This window comes from Eleutherodactylus coqui, chromosome 1, assembly GCF_035609145.1.
Source record: "Eleutherodactylus coqui strain aEleCoq1 chromosome 1, aEleCoq1.hap1, whole genome shotgun sequence".
Lineage (NCBI taxonomy): Eukaryota > Metazoa > Chordata > Amphibia > Anura > Eleutherodactylidae > Eleutherodactylus > Eleutherodactylus coqui.
The window spans coordinates 534,435,458-534,448,545 of record NC_089837.1 but is presented as its reverse complement, the minus strand read 5'-3'; the positions used below and the strand labels follow the sequence as shown (position 1 = coordinate 534,448,545).

At 46.0% G+C, this 13,088-nt stretch overlaps 1 protein-coding gene across 1 annotated transcript in view; it reads left to right on the top strand.

Moving 5' to 3' along the window:
• Positions 1–13,088, top strand: part of LOC136591789 (polyunsaturated fatty acid lipoxygenase ALOX15B-like) — a 116,146-nt gene that overhangs the window by 26,514 nt on the left and 76,544 nt on the right. Inside the window, exons 4-7 of the mRNA XM_066588551.1 lie at positions 73–154; positions 262–384; positions 1,924–2,027; positions 8,352–8,524. Of these exons, the coding sequence (XP_066444648.1) occupies positions 73–154; positions 262–384; positions 1,924–2,027; positions 8,352–8,524 (482 nt within the window). The remainder of the gene's footprint in view (positions 1–72; positions 155–261; positions 385–1,923; positions 2,028–8,351; positions 8,525–13,088) is intronic.

Below are 13,088 nucleotides of genomic sequence, written 5' to 3'. Positions count from 1 at the left end.
GAAGCTCTGGTGGAGCACATAGTCCCTGCAGGGGGCGCTACCTACAGTCACTGCGACCTGTTCTTCTTTCAGGCAATATATTGTCACTGGGCTCGGACAATGTCTATGAAGATCAACGGAGGAGACATCTGGAGAACAATAGAGAAGTTTACAAGTAAGTGACACTCCTCCAAGAGCAGGAAGCCCACGTGATATGGATAGTGGGGGGCACCCCAGGAACATGACCCCCATTTATGTCTAACACTGGTGATTGTTTTGCAGGTGGAAGATGTATGCTCCAGGGTCCCCACACTGCATCGATGCAGACGGCATTGGTGATCTTCCTGTCAACGAACAGTTCTCCGACCAAAAGCGTGGCAGCTTCCTATTTAGGGGGGCAATATCGTAAGTTCTCATTAAACCTCAATTGTACTGGATGAATTTTGGAGCTTGTATCAATTGTGTTGTATTGGAAAATGCAGGAGGGGTCTAGAAGCTTTCATTACTGGCCCACCACAGATGTTGATGGGCTCAAGTTAACAATCACAAGTTTCTAGATTTCACCCCTCAGCCCGAGCCCATATACACCATTTCAAAAACAATCCGCCCCCAGAAGAAATTGTCATTCTGCTGCAGACCCGGACATGCGGTTTCATCTTTGGCAGATCTGTAAATGATGAGAGTTGTGTTGATTAGATGAACGGTCACCGGAGGCCCTAAAAGTGGTTCCTCCTTGGCCTATAAAAGGCTCTCCGAGGCTCCATCTGTGTAGTGACCTTTTTTTCAGCTTGTGTAGAGCTTGTTGACCACAAGACGCCTCTACGACGCAGAGATGAGATTTCACCCCGTTACCAGAGTCTGAGAGGGGCACATTATTGGGATGTGAGCAGCTGAATGGTCATATCCATGATTTGTCCCCCACTAGGTCGTTCTGTCCAGACTGTTAGCAGGTATTGGGACCAGTGGATGCAACCGGACTCAGGATGCCCCCTACAGACTACCAAGAGAGAGAAGCATCTGACCAGACTGTTAGGAGGTGTTGGGACCAGTGGATAATGGCACACAAGGCAACCAAGCTCAGGACCCCCCGACAGACCACCAAGAGAGAGGAGCATCAGACCAGACTGTTAGGAGGTGTTGGGAGCAGTGGAAATGTGAGGACACACAAGGCGACCGGGCTCAGGATGCCTCCTACAGACCACCAGGAGCATCTGACTAGACTGTTAGGAGGTGTTGGGACTAGTGGATGGGGGCACACAAGGTGACCGGGCTCAGGACGCCCCCGACAAACCACCCGTAGAGAGGAGCGTCTGACCAGACTCTTAGGGGGTGTTGGGACTAGTGGATGGGGGCACACAAGGTGACCAGGCTCAGGACGCCCCCGACAAACCACCAGTAGAGAGGAGCGTCTGACCAGACTGTTAGGAGGTGTTAGGACCAGTGGATGGGGGCACACAAGGCGACTGGGCTCAGGACGCCCCCCTACAGACCACTAGTAGAGAGGAGTGCCTGGCCAGAATGTTAGGAGGTGTTGGGGCTAGTGGATGTCTGAGGGCACACAAGGTGACCAAACTCAAGATACCCCCTAAAGACCACCAGTAAAGAAGACTGTCTGATCGTCTGAAAAGCACCAGCAGCTCCAACTGCTCTGTTGTCCACCATCCAGAGACAGGGGGCGCCATCATTACACCCCTGTGTCCGTTGGAACCATTTCCAGGCGCTTGGCTGAAGGACATTTGGTCTCACGGCCCCCATGACATGTACGGACTCTGCCCCCCGACCTTTACCTCTGTCTATAGTAGTGTTGTGTGGTCACTGGGGAGAAGTTATACAATATAAAATGAAGGACACCTGATTCTTATATTATCCTCTGTGTGTAACAATCTATGATCTTCTTTGACCCGAGGACTGATGACCTCCTGAACTCCATCTGCTTTCTTACAGGGGAGCAGAAGTAGCTTTAAAAGGTCTTACATTTAATAAAAATTCCTGGAAAACTGTAGACGACATCAAGACGATATTTACCTGCAAGAGAAGCGACATCTCCGGTGCGTTTCCTCTACGTCTCTTCTGTGGTGGTCTCCGTGTGGTTTCAGCTCCTGTCTTCTCTGGCCTCCTCACTTCTTCTACTTTTGGTTTCCAGCATATTTGCTATAAGCCTCATAGATGCAGTTCTGGTCTTACTAGATTATAAATGGCTTGTACTCCTCCTCTTTAGGTCTTGCGGGGCACGGGGGAACACAGGCAGTAGGGGATTTCATGTGAAAATCCGTTATTAGAAAGCAATCGGGGGGGGGGGGGCGGTAAGGAGGTGCAGGGATAACATTAAACCGTCTTTGTCTTATTCGCTTTGGCTTTCTGTCCACTAGAGTCTTCCTGGACCTTCTAATATGAGCCATAATAATAGCCTCTCGTAAAGAGGGCTCCTCCTGGCGATTGGTGCAGGATCATTTCTTTACGTATGCCTTTGTCGTAGAGCCGTCTCCATCACATCCTATTGGCTAGCTCAGAATGTAAAAACATCACCTTGCATATATAGTTAACACAACAGAAAGAGCCCTCAGAGTCCCCGCCATGCACAAAATGATCTGTTCGGTCGCTTTCACATGGTTGACAAAATGGTGAAATTTTCGCGCGTAGCAACAGTGCTACGAACCGCATGTATGTGCGGCCCGTGCTGTCCTGTGGGTTCCTTCAGATTAGAGATGTTTTGTAGGCTGCTACATTGCAAGAAAAAAAAATGCAGCGAGCTGAATATTGCCGCGATTTGTGATGTTTTGCAGCCCATGTTTCTCTATGGAGACTTCCTTTGTGTTGCATCGCATCACATGAAATCACGGTTTTCGTTTGGCGCAACTTTAACAGAAGGAAGCCCTACTGTGTCCCCTAAAATAACCCCTAGCTGCATTAAAAACAACTATACATTACCTAACGGGCGCTGTCCGCTCCGCTGCACTTCCCATCCCAAAGCTCAGGCACACTTGTTTGCAGTCTACAGCCGCCGCTTCCTGGTTAGAGGGTTCATAAATCCCGCCTCCAGTAAGTGCTGGCTCTGATTAGTTCTCAAGTGCTGCTGCTCAGCCAATCACTGCAGCGCTTGACGAACCAATCACAGCCAATTAAATGGCCATGATTGGTTCATCAAGTGCTGTATTGATTGGCTAAGCTGTGGTGCTGGAGAACCAGTCAGAGTCAGCGCTTAGAGGAGGAGGGATTTATGAACCCTACAACCAGGAAGCGGCAGCTGTAGACTGCAAACAAGTGCGGCGGAGCTTCAGAAGGAGAAATGCGATGTATCGGACAGCGCCTGTTAGGTAATGTATTGTTTTTTGTTTTGTTTTTTTAATGCAGCTAGGGCTTATTTTCGGGATAGGGCTTATATTTCCGGGAAAAGGGTGCTACAAAGTTGCACGACTTTGTAGTAACACAGAATTGCAATATCACTATGAGAAAACGCAGCAATATTGCACGGAAATTGCGGGAACACAGCTGCGATATCGCTGTCGCCCGTGAGAAGGAGGCCTAAGTTTATGACTATCATCAAATTGAACTTCAGCATCATCATCCTCATTCATTAGATGAACATTGTGAATGCCCAGAACCCTTGGTGGGAAGCCATCATCTTGCTGTACGTTTCTGTTCATTCCTCAGATTCCATTCATCTGTATTCTGAAATGCTTCTTCAGTTTCAGAAAAAGATGGAATGTTTTTCAGTCTTTGTTAAATGATCGTATATCTTCAGATTTAACTCATCAGCCTTTCGTCTGTTCTGTAAAGTCTTGTGTGGAGTTACTTTGTGCGCCCCGGATTCCTTCCACCTCGGTGAATGCACCAACACTTCGAATCCATTAGTGTTGTATGAAATATCTCGTTTCTAAGTTTGCATGAAGTTCATGAACTTTCTGATCTTCTGACGCTCTTCTGATACAGATAACATCTTCCTCTCAACTTTCTTGTTTTAAAGGCACTGACTGAGTAAACTTGAGCTGGCATGGGGACGATCTTGGGGACTACCTGACTACCCACCTAACCTTGTTAAAACGCATAATCACAACTTTATTAAACCTTGAATGATGACGACACAATCTGGAAAACACAACATTGGATATAATATAATAAGCACGTCAGAACTCCTATAAATATATCAATATGTAACCTGAATGAAGATAGCCATGACTAGCCACTGTTAGGTTGTGCTGCTGGGACCTGTTGACCACATCTACAAGTGCCATATTGTCACAATGAAGCAGAACCGCCTTGTTTGCTAACTGACTGCCAAGATCTCTACTGCAACCGACATTGGCAGCAATTCTAAAGAGCATACATTGCTAATCCCCCCTAATGCCACACGCTGGGTCACGTTCTCACATTCCACCTCCCTTGAAAAGACACCACTGCCAATAAAACCCGATGCATGAATGACGAGCTCTAACTGTATATTACAATGCGCTTCAGTCCTCCATAAGGTCCTGCCTGATAAAACGCCTCCCACATCCTAAGATCCCCCCTGTGTGCTTCATCTAACCGGACGGAATGCCGAGGATGCCTAATACCGAATAGTAATTGTACGAGCCCTAAGCTGAACTTAGTCATGGCCCAAACCTCCTGAATCGTAACTTGCCAGTCTCCTAACTTTGCCTCGGGCAAACAACCCCCTATTCTCAGTGAATCCATTTCGATATCCAGAAAACAATGCAGTAGTAGAGCCTTCAGTCTTGTCTACTGCTACCGGCACACCAAAATCACCAAAAACCTCTGCAAGTGTTTGTAGTAAAATCGCACGTTTGCCATTTCGTCGGTCTGACCCAAAGGAAGTCATCTAAATAATGGATGACTCCCTGTAGTAAGTAATGGAGCAACCCATGAGGAGACGGCGCTCCATGTAAAGTAAATCGTCAAACACCCTAACAGGTGCATAGAGACGGGTGAGCAGGTAAAAGCCTGAAGGTCTATTCAAGATCAGCCTTCGCCATTAATGCTCCTTCACCCGCTGCCCGCACTAAACGCACCGCCACACCAGGAGACGAATAGGATACCGACGTCATAGACTCATCAATATCGTTTACCAAACCGCTGCAATAAATTATGATATGGTGAGCGCTAATTTTATTTGTAGGCGATTTATTGTGATTTTGTTTTGCTCGGACGCCAGCGCCTTTGGGGACAATTTGTAGTTGTGAGGTGTGGAATAACACAGAGTCAGATATTTTGCTTAACTTGCTGTTACCACGATATTATCATTAATGAAGCAGGGAGATGAGGCAATGTCCTTCCACACTCAGTGACGAATGAATGATACACAAGTTGCCACAATGTAGAGACTCGTGTCTAACACATGTATATCCTGGGAGGTTACTCTGGATTTCTTCTCTCCATCTCTCTTTATTGTCTATTCTGACTCTCCTTCTCTGTTGCTCACTGTTTCTTTGATTGTTCTCTTTCTCTCCTGCTCCTCTCTTGTTTCTCTCTTGTTTCTCTCCTTCTCTCTTTTCTTCTGCTGCTCTTTCCGCTCCTCAGCCATCTGTTGCTCTCTGCCACTTCTCTCTCATCTCTTTTATCAGCTTATCTCGCTCATCTCTTCTGCTTCCTGCGACCCTTCTCCATTTATCACCTCTGTTACCTGACCAGTTTGTCTGCAGCCAATCACAGCCTATCTGGTTGCTAGGCTACCTACCTGCCTTATTTGAGTCTCTAAGCGTTTTTTCTAACTTGTGCAGCTGAATAAAAGGACTAACTGGTTGCTAGGTTACCTGTATCTGCTGTGTAAAATGACTCAGATTAACCCCCAGGGCCGGTTATTATATCACTGACCCCCTTTTTAGAACACCCCCAGTGGTGAAACTCTTAAATGTGCAAAGGAATCGATGTTAATGGATCCAGCATCCACCAACATTTTTTTAATGTTTTCTCACCACTTCCAGAAAATCCCCAATAGACTGCAAGACCTTCTCGGAATGGAATTCTAAATCCATCACGAAAACCCTCCCACAAAAACCTGCCTTTTCATGATCGGGGTACTTCTTTAACCCTGGAATCATGGCACTTCGGGTCACTGGAGTCGCCCCTTTTCTCAGCACTATCTGAGCCTCGTTGTCCTGTAACCTTCGATCTCTTGAAGCAATGAAGGATGGGGTGACTGGATCCACCTCATTCCTGTCGATAGATACATGATGTTCCCCATCTACACCTGCTCTCATTGAATAGCCAGCACACACCCTTCTTGATAGGGCCCGGTGATCCCCTCTTTGTTTAGAACCATCAGAGCCTGACCGAAAGGGATCCAACATGGCAGAGTTGCTATTTGAGTTACCATATCCCCCCGTTAGGCACCTTTAGAGTCAACATGAATCCAAAGTCCAATATCTTTGCGGTCCTAATGCAACAAAGGCTGCACCGCCATTCTCTGCCTAAACTGCTCATCATTCTTTAACCACACAATACCTTCGTAAATCCTATAGACTTCCCACATCGCATCAAGATAGCAAAATAATCCAGGGCAGCTTTCTGCATCCTTTTATCAATGACACTCCCCAAAATTGCAAACGCCAGTAACCGATTCCCAACGGTACGAGGAATTGAAGGAAAACGCCTTCTCTCCCGATCTCCCTCCTTTTCTATGTTCCTTTCCTTATTCCCCCTGCTCAATGCTAAACCATTCTATTGGTAAGAATGTCAATATCTTCCCTACTCCATAGGTTTTCTGTTACTTCAGGCTTTAATTGTGCGCCTAACGTACCTTCAAAACAAACGTATAAAGTACTCTTTACAGACAATCGGACACCGGTAAAGGCCCCATGTGTGCCATCTACTCTATCCATCTGCACTCCCGTTTCCAATGACTAGAACGTCCCACTGCTTCCTATAGCCACTGCTTCCTATAGCCCCCGATGACGATGCCACTTCCCTCCTACCTCCCCCATTATCACCTACCGTTCAGGCCCCTAGGGGCCCCTCTGCTTTGACTCCATAGAGTTTTTGTTCTGGCCAAAATTTTGTCCTAATCCTCTAAAGATTGGCTCCACAGCCCATCATTGTGCATGCTGTACGTTAGGTGTGCCCTGAGAAAGCCTCGTGATGTGGAGTAGGAGAACAACTGGCCAATCACCAGAAAGGCTTTCGCCACAAAACAAAGGTAATGCCTTCCGTCCAGAAGCCTGTGTAGCCAACCCATATTCCGAGCAGCTCACCAGTATCACAGGACCTTCTACACCGACCCACATTAAAATGTTCGCTCTAAACACACTACCTCCATTTTAACTTTATTAACCCCTGCCTGCCTGGCCGTGTCATGCTGCAGTCCACCTGGCTCTGCTAAATTCCGTGCCTTCATTCCTGGGACGGGGGGGGGGGGGGGGGGGGATTTGTATCAGAACAATCACATGGGAATTCTGAGTTACTTCTGAGAAACTCCATACGGACTCTTGTTTTACATCCTCTTCTATTCTCTCATTCTAATCAGCATAAATCTCTTCCAGCTGAGACTCGGTGTCCATGAACTTCTTCCTAGGATTCAGACACTTTCTAAACCTTCCGTTTCAGCGTTCCACAGGCATATTTGCCCCTCAGAAGAGAAAAGGGCATCTGATTCCTCATTAATCCAGCCGGCTCACCATTTACTGTTCTGTTTCTTCTCCTCTTTGGGCCTTGAGAAGGTTTCTTGTTAAATCATGGAATACTGAGGTTTCCAAGATAAAAGAATCTTCAAGATGATAAAGGATGCAGTTCAGATGATGCAAAAGTCAAAGCTTTAGAGATACAAAAATACTAAAAACATTCAGTGCATGAATCCAGGACAGATGTGTGTAGCCTGTCCTGCTCAGATCCCACATGTCTCGGCTATACTTTTATCATCCCCCACTCCCCTAGTCCAGCCTGTCCCCGATGAGATTGAATCAGTCTAATATCTGGGGCGCCCGGGTCTTGGTCAGTTATACAAAGGAATTCTTTAAAAACAGGTAAAAGGCATTTAAGATGAAACACAAGATGGGACATTGTGGAGAAATGCATGATGGGTGGGCGTGTTATGGTACATGCACATGGGCCTGCTTCAGACGCCCCCGTGCATAGGAGGAATTTTCATTTGATTACATTTCTTCACGTAATCTGCTGCATGTGAACCTCACCTGATACTAAGCATCCTGATAGTCCAGCACATCCCGAAGGCACCAGAGGCTGGATGGATGGATGTCATATGCACCCTGTATCTGGGATGATGGTCGGTAGGAGGATCTAGTCCTCGTGTTCTGATGCTTCTACCTCTTGGATTATGTTATTTCTTGTATTATTAACCTCTGCCCTCCCCCCACCTGCAGTCTTTACATGAATGATCATTGTCTGCTGTTAACCAGTCTCCATCTCTCTGTCGTCTCCAGATGAGGTCTCCAAGAGATGGAATGAGGACTCCTTCTTTGGTTACCAGTACCTGAATGGCGTCAACCCAATGCTGATCCGGAAATGCCTCAACCTACCGGAGAACTTCCCAGTCACCAGCAGCATGGTGGCTGCATCTCTGGGGACCTCCACAGACCTTCAGAAAGAGCTTCAGGTGGGGATTGTAACAACCATGTTTACCTAATAATGTCTCCTCCGAGCTTTTCTCCCAAAGCTCAAATCTGCTTGAGTGGGAGGAAAAGTTGTAAAACAAGTCCATGCATTATAGAGACAGTCTACTGTACGGCAGATAATACGGGTCTGTGTAGTATGGAGAGACAGTCTACTGTACGGCAGATAATACAGGTCTGTGTAGTATGGAGAGACAGTCTACTGTACGGCAGATAATACAGGTCTGTGTAGTATGGAGAGACAGTCTACTGTACGGCAGATAATACAGGTCTGTGTAGTATGGAGAGACAGTCTACGGTGCAGCAGATAATACAGGTCTGTGCAGTATGGAGAGACAGTCTACTGTACAACAGATAATACAGGTCTGTGCAGTATGGAGAGACAGTCTACTGTACAACAGATAATACAGGTCTGTGCAGTATGGAGAGACAGTCTACTGTACGGCAGATAATACAGGTCTGTGTAGTATGGAGAGACAGTCTACTGTACGGCAGATAATACAGGTCTGTGTAGTATGGAGAGACAGTCTACTGTACGGCAGATAATACAGGTCTGTGCAGTATGGAGAGACAGTCTACTGTACGGCAGATAATACAGGTCTGTGCAGTATGGAGAGACAGTCTACTGTACAGCGGATAATACAGGTCTGTGTAGTATGGAGAGACAGACTACTGTACAGCAGATAATACGGGTCTGTGCAGTATGGAGAGACAGTCTACTGTACGGCAGATAATACAGGTCTGTGTAGTATGGAGAGACAGTCTACTGTACGGCAGATAATACAGGTCTGTGTAGTATGGAGAGACAGTCTACTGTGCAGCAGATAATACAGGTCTGTGCAGTATGGAGAGACAGTCTACTGTACAACAGATAATACAGGTCTGTGCAGTATGGAGAGACAGTCTACTGTACGGCAGATAATACAGGTCTGTGTAGTATGGAGAGACAGTCTACTGTACGGCAGATAATACAGGTCTGTGTAGTATGGAGAGACAGTCTACTGTACAGCAGATAATACAGGTCTGTGTAGTATGGAGAGACAGTCTACGGTGCAGCAGATAATACAGGTCTGTGCAGTATGGAGAGACAGTCTACTGTACAACAGATAATACAGGTCTGTGCAGTATGGAGAGACAGTCTACTGTACGGCAGATAATACAGGTCTGTGTAGTATGGAGAGACAGTCTACTGTACGGCAGATAATACAGGTCTGTGTAGTATGGAGAGACAGTCTACTGTACGGCAGATAATACAGGTCTGTGCAGTATGGAGAGACAGTCTACTGTACGGCAGATAATACAGGTCTGTGCAGTATGGAGAGACAGTCTACTGTACAGCGGATAATACAGGTCTGTGTAGTATGGAGAGACAGTCTACTGTACAGCAGATAATACAGGTCTGTGCAGTATGGAGAGACAGTCTACTGTACAGCAGATAATACAGGTCTGTGCAGTATGGAGAGACAGTCTACTGTACAACAGATAATACAGGTCTGTGCAGTATGGAGAGACAGTCTACTGTACGGCAGATAATACAGGTCTGTGTAGTATGGAGAGGCAGTCTCCTGTACAGCAGATAATACAGGTCTGTGTAGTATGGAGAGACAGTCTACTGTACAGCAGATAATACAGGTCTGTGCAGTATGGAGAGGCAGTCTACTGTACAGCAGGTAATACAGGTCTGTGTAGTATGGAGAGACAGTCTACTGTACAGCAGATAATACAGGTCTGTGTAGTATAGAGAGACAGTCTACTGTATAGCAGATAATACAGGTCTGTGTAGTATGGAGAGACAGTCTACTGTACAGCAGATAATACAGGTCTGTGTAGTATGGAGAGACAGTCTACTGTACGGCAGATAATAAAGGTCTGTGTAGTATGGAGAGACAGTCTACTGTACAGCGGATAATACAGGTCTGTGTAGTATGGAGGGGCAGTCTACTGTACAGCAGATAATACAGGTCTGTGTAGTATGGAGAGACAGTCTACTGTACAGCAGATAATACAGGTCTGTGTAGTATGGAGAGGCAGTCTACTGTACAGCAGATAATACAGGTCTGTGCAGTATGGAGAGACAGTCTACTGTACAGCAGATAATACAGGTCTGTGTAGTATGGAGAGACAGTCTACTGTACAGCAGATAATACAGGTCTGTGTAGTATGGAGAGACAGTCTACTGTACAGCGGATAATGCAGGTCTGTGTAGTATGGAGAGACAGTCTACTGTACAGCAGATAATACAGGTCTGTGTAGTATGGAGAGACAGTCTACTGTACAGCAGATAATACAGGTCTGTGTAGTATGGAGAGACAGTCTACTGTACAGCAGATAATACAGGTCTGTGCAGTATGGAGAGACAGTCTACTGTACAGCGGATAATACAGGTCTGTGTAGTATGGAGAGACAGTCTACTGTACAGCAGATAATACGGGTCTGTGTAGTATGGAGAGACAGTCTACTGTACAGCAGATAATACGGGTCTGTGTAGTATGGAGAGACAGTCTACTGTACAGCAGATAATACGGGTCTGTGTAGTATGGAGAGACAGTCTACTGTACAGCAGATAATACGGGTCTGTGTAGTATGGAGAGACAGTCTACTGTACAGCGGGTAATACAGGTCTGTGTAGTATAGAGAGACAGTCTACTGTACAGCAGATAATACAGGTCTGTGTAGTATGGAGAGACAGTCTACTGTACAGCAGATAATACAGGTCTGTGCAGTATGGAGAGACAGTCTACTGTACAGCAGATAATACAGGTCTGTGTAGTATGGAGAGACAGTCTACTGTACAGCAGATAATACGGGTCTGTGCAGTATGGAGAGACAGTCTACTGTACAGCAGATAATACGGGTCTGTGTAGTATGGAGAGACAGTCTACTGTACAGCAGTTAATACAGGTCTGTGCAGTATGGAGAGACAGTCTACTGTACAGCAGATAATACAGGTCTGTGTAGTATGGAGAGACAGTCTACTGTACAGCAGATAATACAGGTCTGTGTAGTATGGAGGGGCAGTCTACTGTACAGCAGATAATACAGGTCTGTGTAGTATGGAGAGACAGTCTACTGTACAGCAGATAATACAGGTCTGTGCAGTATGGAGAGACAGTCTACTGTACAGCAGATAATACAGGTCTGTGTAGTATGGGGAGACAGTCTACTGTACAGCAGATAATACAGGTCTGTGTAGTATGGAGAGACAGTCTACTGTACAGCAGATAATACAGGTCTGTGTAGTATGGAGAGACAGTCTACTGTACAGCAGATAATACAGGTCTGTGCAGTATGGAGAGACAGTCTACTGTACAGCAGATAATACAGGTCTGTGTAGTATGGAGAGACAGTCTACTGTACAGCAGATAATACGGGTCTGTGCAGTATGGAGAGACAGTCTACTGTACGGCAGATAATACAGGTCTGTGTAGTATGGAGAGACAGTCTACTGTACAGCAGATAATACAGGTCTGTGTAGTATGGAGAGACAGTCTACTGTACAGCAGATAATACAGGTCTGTGCAGTATGGAGAGACAGTCTACTGTACAGCAGATAATACAGGTCTGTACAGTATGGAGAGACAGTCTACTGTACAGCAGATAATACGGGTCTGTGTAGTATGGAGAGACAGTCTACTGTACAGCAGATAATACAGGTCTGTGCAGTATGGAGAGACAGTCTACTGTACAGCAGATAATACAGGTCTGTGCAGTATGGAGAGACAGTCTACTGTACGGCAGATAATACGGGTCTATGTAGTATGGAGAGACAGTCTACTGTACAGCAGATAATACAGGTCTGTGTAGTATGGAGAGACAGTCTACTGTACAGCAGATAATACAGGTCTGTGCAGTATGGAGAGACAGTCTACTGTACAGCAGATAATACAGGTCTGTGTAGTATGGAGAGACAGTCTACGGTGCAGCAGATAATACAGGTCTGTGCAGTATGGAGAGACAGTCTACTGTACAACAGATAATACAGGTCTGTGCAGTATGGAGAGACAGTCTACTGTACAACAGATAATACAGGTCTGTGCAGTATGGAGAGACAGTCTACTGTACGGCAGATAATACAGGTCTGTGTAGTATGGAGAGACAGTCTACTGTACGGCAGATAATACAGGTCTGTGTAGTATGGAGAGACAGTCTACTGTACAGCAGATAATACGGGTCTGTGTAGTATGGAGAGACAGTCTACTGTACAGCGGGTAATACAGGTCTGTGTAGTATAGAGAGACAGTCTACTGTACAGCAGATAATACAGGTCTGTGTAGTATGGAGAGACAGTCTACTGTACAGCAGATAATACAGGTCTGTGCAGTATGGAGAGACAGTCTACTGTACAGCAGATAATACAGGTCTGTGTAGTATGGAGAGACAGTCTACTGTACAGCAGATAATACGGGTCTGTGCAGTATGGAGAGACAGTCTACTGTACAGCAGATAATACGGGTCTGTGTAGTATGGAGAGACAGTCTACTGTACAGCAGTTAATACAGGTCTGTGCAGTATGGAGAGACAGTCTACTGTACAGCAGATAATACAGGT